An 18,196-nucleotide genomic window follows, 5' to 3' on the forward strand; every position below is an offset into this window, starting at 1 on the left:
AGTACTTGAGTTGAACTGAAATTGGTGCCTATACTCATTTTGGGTGCCAGATACTTTTTAGCTAATGGGAACAGGAGCTCAAGCAGTAAAACATTGGAGGTGCTTGTACTCAGGTCCGGTGAAGTAAAGCACTGTTCAGGGTCTCATCGTTTCCTTTCTCTTGGACCATTGGCCTATCTAAGACCTTTAGGACTCAAGTCTGTGTCACATCTTCCATGGGCAAAGAGCGTGAATAATGTTTTCGTGTTGGATATCAGACATCTGAGACAGAGGCTTAAAACTCAAAAAGGCCAATTTTCCCATAATACGAAAATGGCCAACAGACAAATGTTAACACAGCATCCCCCAGAGAAATAAATGCATCCTAGCAACATTACCAAAAACAAGCAACGAAAACAATTGTTCTGCACAGCTTTGTGTGTTAAACTCAAGTTACCTGTTTGTGTGAAATTAACTTGTTCCTTTCTTTTAATGTTTCACATTAAGAAATGGCATCAGTGATTTGTAGTTCATTAGAATTTTTCTTTTTGATGATTTTGCATTAGTCACGGAAGGTAGATTGAGCTAGTGTTATTTATTCTTTTACACTGAGGGTACAGAACATTAAGAACACCTGCTGTTTCCATGAGACTGACCAGGTGAATCCAGGTGAAAGCTATGATCCCTTATCGAAGGATTTTCAAGCCTTGAGACATGGATTGTGTATGTGTGCCAATCAGATGGTGAATGGGCAAGGCAAAAGACTTAAGTGTCTTTGAACGGGTGATGGTAGGTGCCAGGCGCACCGGTTTGTGTCAAGAACTGCAACACTACTGGGTTTTTCACGCTCATTGATTTCATTGTGTATCAAGTATGGTCCACCACCCAAAGGACATCCAGCCAACTTGACACAACTGTGGGAAGCATGGGGGAGTGAACATGGGCCAGCATCCCTGTGGAATGATTTTGAGACCTTGTAGAGTCCAGGCCCCAATGAATTAAAACTGTTCTGAGGACAAAGGGGGGGTGCAACTCAATATTAGGAAGGTGTTCCTGATGTTCATACACTCAGCGTATATACACACGCATTCAACTCAATATGGATCCCAACAGCAAAACAAATTCAAAACTCCCTTTGCACCACTTAATAGAGTTAGCTATAAAAATCGCAAGGCAGTACACAAAACGCAACTTAGCCGTCAGACACAAGATATGCAGCAGAGTGAGTGAAGGATTCTTGGACAGCATCATTCAAAACAGGAATAGTCAGCAGTAGGAATATTCCCTTCATCCTGTTCTGAACACACCTGGTGTTGTTTTGTAGTTGGGCTTCAGATTCACAGTATGCTTGGAAAGGAAGGAAGAACAGCTGACACGAGACACCGGAGAGCGTCATCACCAACTGGAGTGTGAATGCATACAGTGCCTTGCGAAAGTATTCGGCCCCCTTGAACTTTGCGACCTTTTGCCACATTTCAGGCTTGAAACATAAAGATATAAAACTGTATTTTTTTGTGAAGAATCAACAACAAGTGGGACACAATCATGAAGTGGAACGACATTTATTGGATATTTCAAACTTTTTTAACAAATCAAAAACTGAAAAATTGGGCGTGCAAAATTATTCAGCCCCTTTACTTTCAGTGCAGCAAACTCTCTCCAGAAGTTCAGTGAGGATCTCTGAATGATCCAATGTTGACCTAAATGACTAATGATGATAAATACAATCCACCTGTGTGTAATCAAGTCTCCGTATAAATGCACCTGCACTGTGATAGTCTCAGAGGTCCGTTAAAAGCGCAGAGAGCATCATGAAGAACAAGGAACACACCAGGCAGGTCCGAGATACTGTTGTGGAGAAGTTTAAAGCCGGATTTGGATACAAAAAGATTTCCCAAGCTTTAAACATCCCAAGGAGCACTGTGCAAGCGATAATATTGAAATGGAAGGAGTATCAGACCACTGCAAATCTACCAAGACCTGGCCGTCCCTCTAAACTTTCAGCTCATACAAGGAGAAGACTGATCAGAGATACAGCCAAGAGGCCCATGATCACTCTGGATGAACTGCAGAGATCTACAGCTGAGGTGGGAGACTCTGTCCATAGGACAACAATCAGTCGTATATTGCACAAATCTGGCCTTTATGGAAGAGTGGCAAGAAGAAAGCCATTTCTTAAAGATATCCATAAAAAGTGTTGTTTAAAGTTTGCCACAAGCCACCTGGGAGACACACCAAACATGTGGAAGAAGGTGCTCTGGTCAGATGAAACCAAAATTGAACTTTTTGGCAACAATGCAAAACGTTATGTTTGGCGTAAAAGCAACACAGCTGAACACATTATCCCCACTGTCAAAATGGTGGTGGCAGCATCATGGTTTGGGCCTGCTTTTCTTCAGCAGGGACAGGGAAGATGGTTAAAATTGATGGGAAGATGGATGGAGCCAAATATAGGACCATTCTGGAAGAAAACCTGATGGAGTCTGCAAAAGACCTGAGACTGGGACAGAGATTTGTTTTCCAACAAGACAATGATCCAAAACATAAAGCAAAATCTACAATGGAATGGTTCAAAAATAAACATATCTAGGTGTTAGAATGGCCAAGTCAAAGTCCAGACCTGAATCCAATCGAGAATCTGTGGAAATAACTGAAAACTGCTGTTCACAAATGCTCTCCATCCAACCTCACTGAGCTCGAGCTTTTTTGCAAGGAGGAATGGGAAAAAAATTCAGTCTCTCGATGTGCAAAACTGATAGAGACATACCCCAAGCGACTTACAGCTGTAATCGCAGCAAAAGGTGGCGCTACAAAGTATTAACTTAAGGGGGCTGAATAATTTTGCACGCCCAATTTTTCAGTTTTTGATTTGTTAAAAAAGTTTGAAATATCCAATAAATGTCGTTCCACTTCATGATTGTGTCCCACTTGTTGTTGATTCTTCACAAAAAAATACAGTTTTATATCTTTATGTTTGAAGCCTGAAATGTGGCAAAAGGTCGCAAAGTTCAAGGGGGCCGAATACTTTCGCAAGGCACTGTATCTACGATCTTCTGACCTGAAGAGAGAAGCAGAGAAACAGTTGATTAAATACACAGTAATAATATGTACTGTCGGTCTATCAACACATAAAAGTACTTCTACTGACAGGGGTTATTATCCTAATTGACATGAAGCTATTGCCCACAGCTAACCTTCCCCGCCCAACAAAATGTAAATACCATTATGTATTCTAGTGTCAGTGCTGTTTCCCAGTGTTCATTCCCATCCATATTGACCAGAGAGAATATGATATGAAGGATGTATTTAGTACTCACAGTGCCATCACTTTACCACTGGGGGGGAACATAGCTGTAGGTGGGCACGCCTGGGTGTCGGTATGTGGGCATTGTAACTTGGTGGGGGGTCGGGGAGTGCGTCAACAAAGTTCCTGGAGAAAGGAAGGAGGTGGGAGAGGTCCGGAAATTAGACAGAGCAAAACCCATTTATTTAACACTGTTGCGACCAGATTATATACATTAAAAAAATAATAATAATAAAAAAAGATAAACGCATTAAAAAAAAATCTAAATGGAACTCGCCGGCTGACATGGCCATACTGGTCCCTGCTATCATCCCCATGGCTACGCCGTTGTGGGGGCGGGACTGGTGATGCATGGGCGGGGCATACATGGCTGCTGGCATCCCATTGGACTGGACCACTGTAGTGTGATGAATGACATGGGGTGGGGCTGCGTACAGAGGCTGTGTGTAGTAAGTGCCTTGCTGCTGAGAGAGAGAGGGCAAAGTGTTAATAGGTACAGTTTAATAAAACAGAATGTAATATTTTAAACTGTATATACAGTTGAAGTCGGAAGTTTACATACACCTTAACCAAATACATTTAAACTCAATTTCACAATTCCTGACATTTAATCCTGGTAAAAATTCCCTGTCTTAGGTCAGTTAGGATCACCACTTTATTTTAAGAATGTGAAATGTCAGAATAATAGTAGAGAGAATATTTTATTTCCTTCATCACATTCCCAGTGGGTCAGAAGTTTACATACACTCAATTAGTATTTGGTAGCATTGCCTTTAAATTGTTTAACTTGGGTCAAACGTTTCATGTAGCCTTCCACAAGCTTCCAATAGGTTGGGTGAATTTTGGCCCATTCCTCCTGACAGAGCTGGTGTCAGGTTTGTTGCTTCAATATATCCACATAATTTTCCTGCCTCATGACGGCATCTATTCTGTGAAGTGCACCAGTCCCTAATGCAGCAAAGCACCCCAAAAAGTACAATCTTTGTCCCCATGTGCAGATACAAATCGTAGCCTGGCTTTTTATGGCGGTTTCTTTCCTTCCTTCCTTGCTGAGCGGCCTTTCAGGTTATGTCGATATAGGACTCGTTTTACTGTGGATATAGATACTTTTGTACCTGTTTCCTCCAGCATCTTCACAAGGTCCTTTGCTGTTGTTCTGGGATTTATTTGCAGTTGTCGCACCGAAAGTACGTTCATCTCTAGGAGACAGAACGCGTCTCCTTCCTGAGCGGTATGATGGCTGCCTATCAGAAGCTTCTAAAGCCATGACATCTTTTGCTGGAATTTTCCAAGCTGTTTAAAGGCACAGTCAACTTAGTGTATGTAAACTTCTCAGCCACTGGAATTGTGATACAGTGAATTATAAGTTTAAATAATCTGTCTGTAAACAATTGTTGGAAAAATTACTTGTGTCAGGCACAAAGTAGATGTCCTAACCGACTTGCCAAAACTGTAGTTTGTTAACAAGAAATTTGTGGAGTGGTTGAAAAACGAGTTTTAATGACTCCAACCTAAGTGTATGTAATCTTCCGACATCAACTGTAACTGCCTTAATGTTGCTGGACCCCAGGAAGAGTAAATACCAATACTAAATGTCAGTGCCACAGTGAGACAAGTACAACTACAGCAGCAATAAGCAGCAAGCTAATGTGTATCTGAATTGTCTAAGGCAGACAGATATGATTACATTCCGTCTGACCTATGTAACTGTTATGACCTTGTAACAATGCAGCGATAAATACCAATTCTGCAGTACAACAAATAAGATAAACAGGTTCAGTTACATCATACTACTTCAGACGGTAGAGGCAGATGATGTCAGTTGACTAACTGACTGACCTGTGTGTAGGGGTTCTGTTGGGGGTAGGTGCTCCTCACAGGGAAGACTGCTGCAGGATAGAGGTTGGGTGATGAGGAGTAGGGTGGGACAGCCCCCGTGGTGGGCGAGCAGGTCATTTTAAAAGGAGTGCCCGGAGCGTAACCTATAAGAGAGGGTTTCAGAGATATAAACACACAACAAGGAGAGGCGTTGTTAACACACCGTCTAGGGTATTACACATTTTAACAGGGAAACCCCCCCCCAAAAAAATCAAATTTTAGGCCTTTGTCCATAGGCAGGGTTCCCCAACTGGTGGCCCGTGGGCCGAATTTGGTCCGCTAGTGGTTTTATTTGGCCCACCACGTTCTGAGCAATAAAAATATATACAGTTGAAGTCAGAAGTTTACATACACTTAGGTTGGAGTCATTAAAACTCGTTTTTCAACCACTCCACAATTATCTTGTTAACAAACTACAGTTTTGGCAAGTCGGTTAGAACATCTACTTTGTGCCTGACACAAGTCATTTATCCAACAATTGATTACAGACAGACATGGCTTTAGAAGCTTCTGATAGGCTAACTGACATGATTTGAGTCAATTGGAGGTGTACCTGTGGATGTATTTCAAGGCCTACCTTCAAACTCAGTGCCTCTTTGTTTGACATCATGGGAAAATCAAAAGAAATCAGCCAAGACCTCAGAAAAAAAGAACCTTGTGAAGATGCTGGAGGAAACAGGTACAAAAGTATCCATATCCACAGTAAAACAAGTCCTATATCGACATAACCTGAAAGGCCGCTCAGCAAGGAAGAAGCCACTGCGCATGGGGACAAAGATCGTACTTTTTGGAGAAATGTCCTCTGGTCTGATGAAACAAAAATAGAACTGTTTGGCCATAATGATCATTGTTATGTTTGGAGGAAAAGGGGAGGATTGCAAGCTGAAGAACACCATCCCAACCGTGAAGCACGGGGGTGGCAGCATCATGTTGTGGGGGTGCTTTGCTGCAGGAGGGACTGGTGCACTTCACAAAATAGATGGCATCATGAGGCAGGAAAATGATGTGGATATATTGAAGCAACATCAGTCAGGAAGTTAAAGCTTGGTCGCAAATGGGTCTTCCAAATGGACAATGACCCCAAGCATACTTCAAAAGTTGTGGCAAAATGGCTTAAGGACAACAAACTCAAGGTATTGGAGTGGCCATCACAAAGCCCTGACCTCAATCCTATAGAAAATGTGTGGGCAGAACTGAAAAAGTGTGTGCGAGCAAGGATTACTACATACCTGACTCAGTTACACCAGCTCTGTCAGGAGGAATGGGCCAAAATTCACCCAACTTATTGTGGGAAGCTTGTGGAAGGCTACATGAAACGTTTGACCCAAGTTAAACAATTTAAAGGCCATGCTACCAATTGAGTGTATGTATGTAAACTTCTGACCCACTGAGAAAGTGATGAAAGAAATAAAAGCTGAAATAAAATCACTCTACTATTATTCTGACATTTCACATTCTTAAAATAAAGTGGTGATCCTAACTGACCTAAGACAAGGAATTTTTAATAGGATTAAATGTCAGGAATTTGAGTAGAACATTGAGTTTAAATGTATTTGGCTAAGGTGTATGTAAACTTCCAACTTCAACTGTAATATACACACTACCAGTCAAAAGTTTGGACACACCTATTCATTCCAAGGTTTTTCTTTATTTTTACTATTTTCTACACCATGGAATAATAGTGAAGACATCAAAACTATGAAATAACACATATGGAATCATGTAGTAATGAAAAAAGTATTAAACTAATCAAAATATATTTTATACATGACATTTTTCAAAGTAGCCACCCTTTGCCTTGATGACAGCTTTGCACACTCTTGGCTTTCTTTCAACCAGCTTCATGAGGTAGTCACCTGGAATGCATTTCAATTAACAGTTGTGCCTTGTTAAAAGTTAATTTGTGGAATTTCTTTCCTTCTTAATGCATTTGAGCCAATCGGTTGTGTTGTAACAAGGTAGGGATAGTATACAGAAGATAGCCCTATTTGGTAAAATACCAAGTCCATATTATGGCAAGAACTGCTCAAATAAGCAAAGAGAAACAACAGTCCATCAGTACTTTAAGACATGAAGGTCAGTCAATCCAGAAAATGTCAAGAACTTTCAAAGTTTCTTTAAGTGCAGTCAAAAAAAACATTAAGCACTATGATGAAACTGGCTCTCCCGAGGACTGTCACAGGAAAGGAAGACCCAGAGTTACCTCTGCTGCAGAGGATAAGTTCATTAGAGTTACCAGCCTCAGAAATTGCAGCCCAAATAAATGCTTCACAGAGTTCAAGTAACAGACACATCGCAACATCAACTGTTCAGAGGAGACTGCGTGAATCAGGCCTTCTTGATCGAATTGCTGCAAAGAAACCACTACTAAAAGGACACCAATATGAAGAAGAGACTTGACTGGGCCAAGAAACACAAGCAATGTACATTAGACCAGTGGAAATCTGTCATTTTGTCTGAGGAGTCCATATTTGAGATTTTTGGTTCCAACCGCCGTGTCTTTGCGAGATGCAGAGTAGGTGAACGGATCATCTCTGCATGTTTGGTTCCCACCGTGAAGCATGGAGGTGGTGTGATGGTGCTTTGCTGGTGACACTGATTTATTTAGAATTCAAGGCACACTTAACCAGCATGGCTACCACAGAATTCTGCACCAATAAGCCATTCCATCTGGTTTGCACTTAGTGGGACTATTGTTTGTTTTTCAACAGGACAATGACCCAAAACACACCTCCAGGCTGTGAAAGGGTTATTTGACCAAGAGGGAGAGTGATGGAGTGCTGAAAAACCTTTGAATTAGTATGTTTATCCAAACTTTTGACTGGTACTGTATATCACGGGTATGACAAAACATGTATTTTTACTGCTCTAATTACGTTGGTAACCAGTTTATTATAGCAATAAGGCACCTTGGGGGCTTCTGGTATATGGGCAGTATATACCACAGCTAAGGGCTGTATCCAGGCACTCCGAGTTGCGTCATGCATAACACTAAGGTTGTGGGTTCAATTCCCAGGGATCACATACAAAAACAATCTATGCACTCACTGTACAAGAGTAGGCTACATGCAGCTCTCTGAGAGGGACTGATAACTTACCTGTGGGGAAGGCTGGGTGGTTGGCTCCAGGGTGGTACATGTTGGGAGTGTAAGCAGGGCCAGCCGAGTACCCCCCAGGAAATCCAGCTGCAGGGTCAAAGGTCATATATAAGTGACAAGAAAATCAGAAGCGTCAGACATACATTAAGAGAAACAGTGTGTGTTAATTACACCCTGGTCTGTTTGGGTGGTATACATTTCCCAATCCATTACACACTAGTTACACTGCTTACCTGGGTATCCTACTAAATGTCCCTTAGGGTTGACATAGGGGACCCCTGTTGGTGCAGGGTTGTACACTGGGTTCATAATGCACTCCTTTCAGATACTGTAACAAAGACAAGACACATTGTTGAGAAAATGTATTCAGATTGTAAAAAATAAAAAATAGTATTTTATTCAGTGGCTATATAACTAGCTAAAGTTACATTGATCAATGATTTTTGTCATTCATTATTAGCTATCATACGGCGCCCTTTCGCTCGATGCCTGTGGTTAAATGTAATGGGAACCTTGCCTTGATCACAGCAGTAGCTAACGTTAGCAAGCTAAATGTATGTTGGTTATCGAAATATAAAATGCCTAGCGTAGCTAGCAAGCTAGATTTAAACAAACTAGATTTAAAACATGTTATTGTCCGTCTGTGCTGATAAATTCCATCAGGTAGCTATACTAATTTAGCTAGCTACCTTACAGACATGCGTTTATCAATAGGCGATGCAGTAACTCCACAAAAACACAAGAGCCGGGCGTTTAGCATCTAACGTTCTCTATGTATCGTGTACTGGCTCTTCCAGTCACCCTTCAACTATCTCTTCGTCTTTGCCAATATTGGCAACAGGTTTAACAATAGATGTCAACTGTGATGTTACCTCTAGTTTTCAATGATACTCACAGTTGTAATTCTCAGTTTCCGACTGCTGCTCTTTGCCTCGACTCCTTACTTTTGGGTATTGTATTTTGGTTCTCACTGTCTGGTTGAGTTGACACTTTTTTATGCTTGGCTCACTGCACACTAAAATGATCCAGCAGCGGGCGTCACTTCCGAGTACAGCTTGTGGCGCTTTCATGAAAACTGGGATCTCAGGAAAAACAAGGTAAAATCATGACGTTAGTGATCTTTAGGTCGGAAAGTCGGAGGCATCTTGAAGGCATTGATATCGTAATTCAGGGATTTCCGAGTTCCCAGTTGTTTTGAAAGCTGTATGAAGCTCATCTTGCCCATGTCACATGATGTGGTACTGTATAAAATGTTGACTTTCGCTTTACTGTCTCTGGGACGACATTTATGTGAAACATTGTATACACCATTATATAACTCGTATATCCCAAGTAGAGTAAAGAAAACACTGATGCATAGGCAACGTCTGTCTGGAACCAAATAATTACGAAGTTGTACAAGTTATCATATTGGACCTGTTTAGGTGCTGGCATTGCTCAGCAATAAATTATTCATACAAAACCGGTATCAAACCTCAAAGAAGCATTCTTGCATCCATCGAATAACAATTCTAACCATGAGTATTACACTATTATACAACGGGTTGGTCTAATCCTGAATGTTGATTGGTTAAAAGCGCATTCCATTCGGTGTCTATTCCACAAATTTCCACCCGCTAAATCTATGACCTTAACCCTCCTGCAGTGTTCCGGTCGAATTGGACCGATTTACAAGTTTTCTCTCTGAAAAATTTAGTTATTTTAATCTGATTGTCATAAGGTTCCATGACTTTGCACACACAGGGCATCTGAACACACAAAGTACATTTTGATTATTTCATTACATTTGGGGTGTTTTATTTAACTTTTGTATACCTGTGGTGTTCCCGGTCATTTTGACCAGTCATTAGAAATGAATGGGTGGGACTACAATTAGTGTATAAAATTGAGTTCAGGCACATGCCCATTCATCAGATGAACACATTTCCTCTCCCAGACCCCCACATGCATGTGTGTTTGAGCACATACACACACCTCACTCCCCTTCTTGGCTTCCATGGCAACCCCCAACCCCCAAGGGAACCTTTCCCCAATAGAATATTTCCCCCACGGGAACCACACCTGTTGACATTCTCACAAACAATCGCAACATTGTTTCAATAGTATATGGAACTTTTCTCACAGCTCTGGTATATAAAGCTTTTTTGAGGCCTTGCATACAATTCATTCTGTGGCAGCACAATGACCAAAAGTTATACTGTATGTGAGGCTCTTGGTCATATCTTTGATCATGACACTGGTGAGGAGGAGAGTCCTTGTTAAACTTTGTCACAAAGTAGTCTGTGATGAATAGCACAATTTGTTTCATCTGAGTATTTGTTATAGTCAAAATAATCCATACATTATGCTTTTTTTTTTACTCAAAAACGAATTGTATGAGCTCAGGTCAATGAGGCCTACAGGCCATACATAAATAGCAAATAGAAGTTCAAAACAAGTACTGTTCACAAGAACTTCTGTTGATAAAAAGATTTAACACAACATTAGGTGTTAATATATGTATTATTATGGATTTATAGCTGGGGCGGTCATTTTGGACCCGGGAACACAGAATTAATTAACATGAAATGAACATAACAGGAAGGTTAAAATGCCTATTTACTCTGTTCCATCTGACTGTGCAATCGACTGTCTCATCAGCCCAGCCAGGGAAGTTATTAACTTGATCTCCACTATAAAAAGCATATAGACATTATCACATTTCTTTTAGTCTAATATTCAGCCAGTCGAAATCATGAATCAGCTGGCATCATTTTCATGGATATACACAAAGAAATGTCAATTGAAAAAATGTCAAACGAAACGAAGTGCAGATAGTTTGCGATCTTTCCAGCTTCAGTTTGAAGTTTTTGTGTTAGTTGTTTTGTTGGTTAGCTCTTAGCTCCTCTGAACAACGGTGTCCTAACGAGAAAACACATTTTATATGCCAGGCGAAATCGTGCCTCATTAGCTTATTGTTATGGATGTATCCAAATAAATGTCACTAGAAAACAGGTTAATTAAACAAATACAGCTACTGTTATTCTGCCTGCACTGTTTGAAGTTAGCCGTAGTTGGCTAGTTGGCAAGCAAGGGATAAGAATGTTACTAGCCAGTATAGCGATAGAACATTTAGAACCTACAACTGGGTCGCGTCCATAGATATAGAACAAAAAGACTGAACGACTGGGTTTTGTCTCTGGCAACCAAACCAATTGAACGACCAGCCGGCTTGGGTAGCAACTATATATTTGTTTCGGGACTATATCTTGTGGAAGGAAGAAATAGCATGAATAAATTCATCAAAATAACGTTTTTAATGAACATCTGTCAATCATTATTTATATTGGTAACCAGTTGTATAAAAGTGATAATGCCCTCGAAGCCGGTGTTTTGGAGGATATGGCACCCGTAACGATATCTTCCAAACAACGCCTTCGAGGGCATTATCACTTAATTAGGGCAACCCACAGAATAGAAATTGACCCTGTGAACAGATCTAGGATCAATCAGTAAACCATACTACAAATTTGAGGATGGACTCTTAAGGGGTAAAAATCTAAACTGACTGTAGATCAGCTGCGAGGGCCGCTGTATGACCGACAAAGGTCCTAACAGGTACACAAAGTAAAATACACCTATTATAATTTAAGACAAAACGTTGATCATGGGATTATCTTTGTCTCCTTCTTTATAATTGAAGATGGCGGATCAGAATAAATATTTAATTTATAAATATATGATTTATCATTGCCATACAAAAATGTCCGGGACCTGACTGGATTTCGCATTTGTCTTCCCACTTTACCAACCCGGTCTGGGTCCATCGAATTAAATGCCTGATAATATCACCGCCGTGATTTAGCTAGTATTTAGAAATGGTCCATTTTAATACATTTTAGTTAACAATTTATGCTGTAAAACACTGTTCATCGGTCGTTATTCTCAATTTAGCTAATTATGTCGGGAGCGGCCGCCGGAGGGGCGTCCTCTTGCATTGGCGCCGCCGCTGCCAGTTGTAGCTCAGCTGGGTCGTCCTATGTTGCAGCGGGCGGAGAAGTGGGAATAGCAGGCAGGCTACCTAGTCGGGTTCTGGAGCATGTGTTCTCCTATCTGGACTTGTATGATTTGATGCGGTGCTCGTTGGTGTGCTGGCACTGGAACAACTGCCTCGCCGATGAGAACAGCGAGGTGTGGCGGAGTCTGTGCGCTCGCTCTCTTAGTGAAGAGGCACTGCGCTCCGACATTCTTTGCAATCTGACAACATACAAGGGAAAGGTAGCAGCTACTAGCTAAGCTAATAACGTTTGTTTACTATTTGAATACCGAAGTGAAGGCCTATAGCTGTTGTTACAGATTTTGATTTCAATCCAGAAGATACCACATTGTGAAAAGATCACAAACCCAATCAGCACACATTAACTTGCCATTCAATCATAGCCTAGGCTACTCATCAACGGTATGAGTCTCCCTGTCTGTCATGCACAGACTAGTGGCTAGCCGTCTATACACACACGCCCAGTTGTTTATATATGCAGCAACGCCAGCATTAAATACGATCCATAAGCATGGTGCAATCATTTCCTTGAATGAGATAATATTTTAAGTAAAGTGGAATAGCAATGATTTTTGGTTGGAATGCATGTTGATTCTGCTCTCAATCACTTGGATTTATGTCCTCTTCAAAACCCTAGCACATCTTTGTCTGCCTCTCCTGCAGCTCAAGTCCTACCTGCACGCTCTGAGTTCCCACGACTGCTCACGCAACGTCTACGTGAAGAAGAACGGTTTCACCCTTCACCGCAACCCCATTGCCCAGAGCACCGACGGAGCCCGCGGCAAGATCGGCTTCTCTGAGGGCCGCCATGCCTGGGAGATCTGGTGGGAGGGGCCCCTGGGGACCGTGGCAGTGATCGGCATTGCCACCAAGCGTGCTGCCATGCAATGCCAGGGCTATGTGGCCCTCCTGGGCAGTGACGACCAGAGCTGGGGCTGGAATCTGGTGGATAACAACCTGCTCCACAATGGGGAGGTCAACGGAAACTTCCCTCAGTGCAACAACGCACCCAAATACCAGGTAGGTTAACATTTTTCTCCTGGGTCGTATTGATAAGTGCACACCATAGCAAAATGTGTTGCAACGGAAACGACAGCTAAGCAGTGAGATTAGTGCCGGAGTTCAGGGACTTTGTCACCATGGGGTGGGTAGGCTGCAGACAGGAATAGACAACATATCTGTTATGCATCAACTCAAAATGTTCAATTGAAGTTCTAAGCCATTGTTTTAAACAGATGACCCATCCCAATGAAGTGATTCTAGTTGAAATATTATAAACATTTATTGGTGGGATGAGTTAGGCCTGTGCAGTAGAATGCATGTCAAGAAGAATGCTACCTTAAATTAGAAGTTCTCTCAAACGTAATCATGTTAATTGTAGCGTGAAAGAGAAGCCATTCCCTGTATTGTAGCTGTTACTTATTGTTATATTACTTTCTAGTGTAATGGTGTCCGTCCACAGATCGGGGAGAGGATACGAGTGATTCTTGACATGGATAACAAGACCTTGGCCTTCGAGAGAGGCTTTGAGTTTCTGGGAGTGGCCTTCAGAGGGCTGCCTAAAGCCTGCCTCTTCCCGGCCGTCTCAGCTGTCTATGGCAACACTGAGGTGACCATGGTCTACCTTGGCAAGCCTCTGGATGGATAGCACTGCCACAACACCCGCTGGTGCCACGTCACATCAGATGTGCCAAGGATAATGACTGATCGTTGCCCCCGAGAGGATTCTAAACGAACATTCCACAACCACAGGAATGGACTACAAAATCAACATGGATGAGAGTGAACTATTGATGGACAAGAGGGTTTGACTAGGTTTTTGGGAAGTGATAATTGGTGGGGGACTGGGGGCTGTTTCAAAGGTGTTTCTGACTCAACGTGGATCCTATCCACTTCAGCTGCTGGACCATTTTATTTACAGTACGGGAGGACTTTACTTATTTTTTTAATGTTATTTTATGAAGTAACAACACTGAGTCCTGTACATGCGGACGGTTTTATGATGTCTGTTCCTATGAGGCAAAACCAAATATGAACTGTGGCAAATAAAGACAAATCATAACGTGTGTGTGACACTGCAAGCTGTAACATTTCTAGAGTACACGTGTAACTGCCATGGATGGAACAGCAAGGGGGACACTTCAGAGGACTATGCCGAATGGGACACTTGGAAAAGACTGCTTCAGTAGAAAAGCTAGTCATTGCAGTATAACTGAAATGTCTCCTCTCTTCAGATACATTGTATAGGAGAGCAGAAGTGAGGAGACCAGAGAATCCATTTTAATTGTGGTGGTATTCATCATAGTATTTCATTATATTTATTTATAGGTTTTAATTCGTGGTACTATTGAAGAGGTCATGGAACCTTCAAAATAAAGTCTACCTGGTGCCAGACTGTAATTGATTGATTGAGTGTTTCATAATGCTTCCACAAGAGGGCAATCATTGACTTCTATATTCTATATAAAATAAGAACCACCCAATGATATTTGTTGTGAAATCTGTGAATGTATTGTAATGTTTTTTTTAAAAATGTATAAACTGCCTTAATTTTGCTGGACCCCTTGGCAGCAGCAGCTAATGGGGATCCACAATAAATACAAATAGGACATTATTTAACTTATTTCCCAAATTGAAAGCCACCTTTCAATGTCTCTAGTCATATTGTACTCTCCCTTTTATCTACAATCAAATGATTTCTGTTTTGTCTGACTTTCTCATACAATTGGTGTTTGTGGGCTGAGTTAACTGCAGCGCTATGTAATTTCCTATGCCCCAGGTGACAAGTGTTGGCAGGTTTCTGATATAAACTGAACAAAAATATAAACGCAACATGTAATGTGTTGGTCCCATGTTTCATGAGCTGAAATAAAAGATCCCAAGAATTTTCCATACTCACAAAAAACCTTATTTCTCTCAAATTCTGGAACAAATTTGTTTATATCCCTTTGCCAAGATAATCCATCCACCTGACAGGTGTGGCATATCAATAAGCTGATTCAACAGCATGATATTTACACCTTGTGCTGGGGACAATAAAATGGCACTCTAAAATGTGCAGTTTTGTCACAACACAATGCCACAGATGTCTCAAGTTTTCGGGGAGCGTGCAATTGGGAAAGTGACTGCAGGAATTTCCACCAGAACTTTTGCCAGAAAATGTCATGTTAATTTCCCTACCATAGACTGACATCAGCAAACTGCTCGCCCACACGACGCCATACACACAGTCTGGCATCTGCCCGGTACAGTTGAAACCGAGATTAATCTGTAAAGAGCACACTTCTCCAGCGTGCTAGTAGCCATCGAAGGTGAGCATTTGCCCACTGAAGTTGGTTACGACGCAGAACTGTAGTCAGGTCAAGACCCTGGTGAGGACAACGAGCAAGCAGATGAGCTTCCCCCTGGGACGGTTTCTGAGAGTCAGATGTGCAAACCCACAGGTCATCAGCTGTCCGGGTGGCTGGTCTCAGATGATCCAGCTGCACATCCAGCTTCTTCACCTGCTGGATCATCTGAGACCAGCCACCCGGACAGCTGATGACCTGTGGGTTTGCACAACCGAAGGATTTCTGCACATCTGTTTCGATTGTACCGGGCAGATGCCAGACTGTGTGTATGGCGTCGTGTGGGGACAACAAACACAATTGCATTTTATCGATAGCAATTTGAATAGACAAAGATACCCTGACAAGATCGTGAGGCCCATTGTCGTGCCATTCATCCGCCGCCATCACCTCATGTTTCAGCATGATAATGCACAGCCCCATGTTGCAACAATCTGTACACAATTCCTAGAAGCTAAAAATGTCCCAGTTTTTCCATGGCCTGCATACTCACCAGACATGTCACCCATTGAGCATGTTTGGGATGCTCTGGATCGGCAACGTGTTCCAGATACCGCATATATCCATCAACTTCGCACAGCCATTGAAAAGGAATAGGGTAGCGTTCAGCTCTATGCGAAGGATATGTGTCACGCTGTATGAGGCAAATGGTGGTCACCAGACTTGTTTTCTGATCCACAACACTACCTTTTTTCTAAGGGGTCTGTAACCTTAGACCTCTGCACCACTCTGGAGCCCATGAGGGATGTCTGTGTTTGTAGTTTCTACTGTGTACAGTTTTTAAAACAGGCATAAATGTGTTTTTCTAAATAGGATATTGGAAGAAAAGAGATCTAGGCTTAATATTTGAAGGGATGCCAAGCCTATGAATGGATGCCAAGCATATCTGTATTCCTAGTCATGTGAAATCCATAGAATTGGGCCTAATACATTTATTTCAATTGACTGATTTCCTTATATGAACTGTAATTGTTGCATGATATGTTTATAATTTTGTTCAATATAGTTTGCGACAATAATGTACCAGTTTGTCAAGCTTCCTAGGTGTGTGTGTGAATTTCAACCACATGAAAGCTTAGCATGTCATTGGGGTTCTACCTCAATGCTGCACACACACTTTTGATGAGAGAGCATTTAATTTTTTGTATTTTATTTAACCAGGCAAGTCAGTTAAGATCAAATTCTTATTTACAATGACGGCCTACACCGGCCAAACCCGACGACACTGGGCCAATTGTGCGCCGCCCTATGGGACTCTCAATCACAGCCAGTTGTGATACAGCCTGAATTCAAACCAGGGTGTCTGCAGTGATACCTCTAGCACTGAGATGCAGTGCCTTAGACCTCTGCACCACTCGGGAGCCCATGAGGGATGTCTGTGTTTGTAGTTTCTACTGTGTACAGTTTTTAAAACAGGCATAAATGTGTTTTTCTAAATAGGATATTGGAAGAAAAGAGATCTAGGCTTAATATTTGAAGGGATGCCAAGCCTATGAAAAATGAATGTCAACTGAATTAATGAATTCAACTGAGCATAAAGCTGGCATCAGCTGCCAATCACTTAATCAAGTCAGAAATTAGAACGAGAGGAGATAACTCATTGCATGAAAACGGGAAGGAAGCCCCAACAAATCACCACTGCGATGGCAGCTCCATCACTTCCTGATTCTAATTCCCTATTCTAATTCCAGAACTATGGGAAAATACGACACAAACTACGCTGTAGGCCGCAGAATTAAACGTAATTACCTGTACTTTCTCAGTGTGTGTGTGTGTGTGTGGAGAGTGAGTGCGCATGGGGAGCACCAATTTTAATCTGTTTTGAGGTAAACTCGTATGTCATGGTCAGTAAGACCACAACCAGGTACTATGCTACTGATAAAAAGCCGTGTTTCTCTTCCAATGGTTCATGGTAAATGAGAGGGCTGGTTGAGTATTTACAGTGTAAATGTCAGTATGACGTGTCAAAGTAGCTGAACAAAAACGAAGAATCAAATCGTTCCCTTGGCTGTTGCAAAAGTGTCAGCTAGGCAGGAAGGGTGTGAATGTTTAGTGGTTTCCTCTCTGTAGTATCTGATGTTCAGAAACAGGAGTTGGAGAGTGAGAGGTGAGAATGGGGTTTGTCGGTAGGTTTTTGTAGTAGACAAGATAAGCCTACACAAACACATGCACACACAAATCATGGTGTGGATGGCAGGTTTCCAATTATACCAGGTTTTTTTGTGAGAGGATGAAGTGCTTTACATTGCAACAGTATTTAAAAAAAAACAGAATTCCCAAATAGAAACAGATAGGTTAGAAAGTTGCATTTGATGTAAGTCTATTATCTGCAAATAACATAAGTTGACACTGATGTACTATGGGCATGCATGAAATGCATCACAAAAAAATACAGGGAATCTTCTAGTTCCAATGCAATATGTACAGGACATGCATGTCTCTGACCTAGGCCTGCGAACCTATATATATGATCTTGCTTGTCCATGTGACTTTGGTTTCCGTTGCTTGCCTGCTTCCGCAAATACTAAAAGCACCGCTCGGCTATGTAGAGAAC

General features: G+C 41.7%; 2 protein-coding genes across 8 annotated transcripts; one reads left to right on the forward strand and one right to left on the reverse strand.

Annotated features, from left to right (window-relative positions):
• Positions 1-501: 501 nt before the first annotated feature.
• On the reverse strand, positions 502-9,288 carry LOC139420355 (myelin-associated neurite-outgrowth inhibitor-like). 6 transcript variants are annotated; one of them, XM_071170366.1, is made up of 8 exons: positions 9,155-9,281; positions 8,493-8,587; positions 8,260-8,346; positions 5,123-5,265; positions 3,561-3,744; positions 3,297-3,409; positions 3,020-3,037; positions 1,195-1,397 (listed from the first exon to the last, which is right to left on the reverse strand). In XM_071170366.1, the coding sequence occupies exons 2-6, from the start codon at positions 8,566-8,568 to the stop codon at positions 3,309-3,311; spliced, it is 591 nt and encodes a 196-aa protein (XP_071026467.1). In that variant the 5' UTR covers positions 8,569-8,587; positions 9,155-9,281; the 3' UTR covers positions 1,195-1,397; positions 3,020-3,037; positions 3,297-3,308. The 6 variants fall into 6 exon arrangements, with proteins under 6 accessions (XP_071026469.1, XP_071026468.1, XP_071026466.1 ...); XM_071170362.1 differs by having other exon boundaries at positions 3,561-3,747; positions 9,155-9,276; XM_071170368.1 differs by lacking the exon at positions 3,020-3,037 and having other exon boundaries at positions 502-1,405; positions 3,302-3,409; positions 9,155-9,288.
• A 2,870-nt stretch (positions 9,289-12,158) lies between these two features.
• On the forward strand, positions 12,159-15,185 carry LOC139420354 (F-box protein 45). 2 transcript variants are annotated; one of them, XM_071170360.1, is made up of 3 exons: positions 12,159-12,516; positions 12,959-13,315; positions 13,737-15,185. In XM_071170360.1, the coding sequence occupies exons 1-3, from the start codon at positions 12,199-12,201 to the stop codon at positions 13,941-13,943; spliced, it is 882 nt and encodes a 293-aa protein (XP_071026461.1). In that variant the 5' UTR covers positions 12,159-12,198; the 3' UTR covers positions 13,944-15,185. The 2 variants fall into 2 exon arrangements, with proteins under 2 accessions (XP_071026461.1, XP_071026462.1); XM_071170361.1 differs by having other exon boundaries at positions 13,758-15,185.
• Positions 15,186-18,196: the final 3,011 nt, after the last annotated feature.

Source organism: Oncorhynchus clarkii, chromosome 11 (genome assembly GCF_045791955.1).
Source record: "Oncorhynchus clarkii lewisi isolate Uvic-CL-2024 chromosome 11, UVic_Ocla_1.0, whole genome shotgun sequence".
In the NCBI taxonomy this organism is placed as follows: domain Eukaryota; kingdom Metazoa; phylum Chordata; class Actinopteri; order Salmoniformes; family Salmonidae; genus Oncorhynchus; species Oncorhynchus clarkii.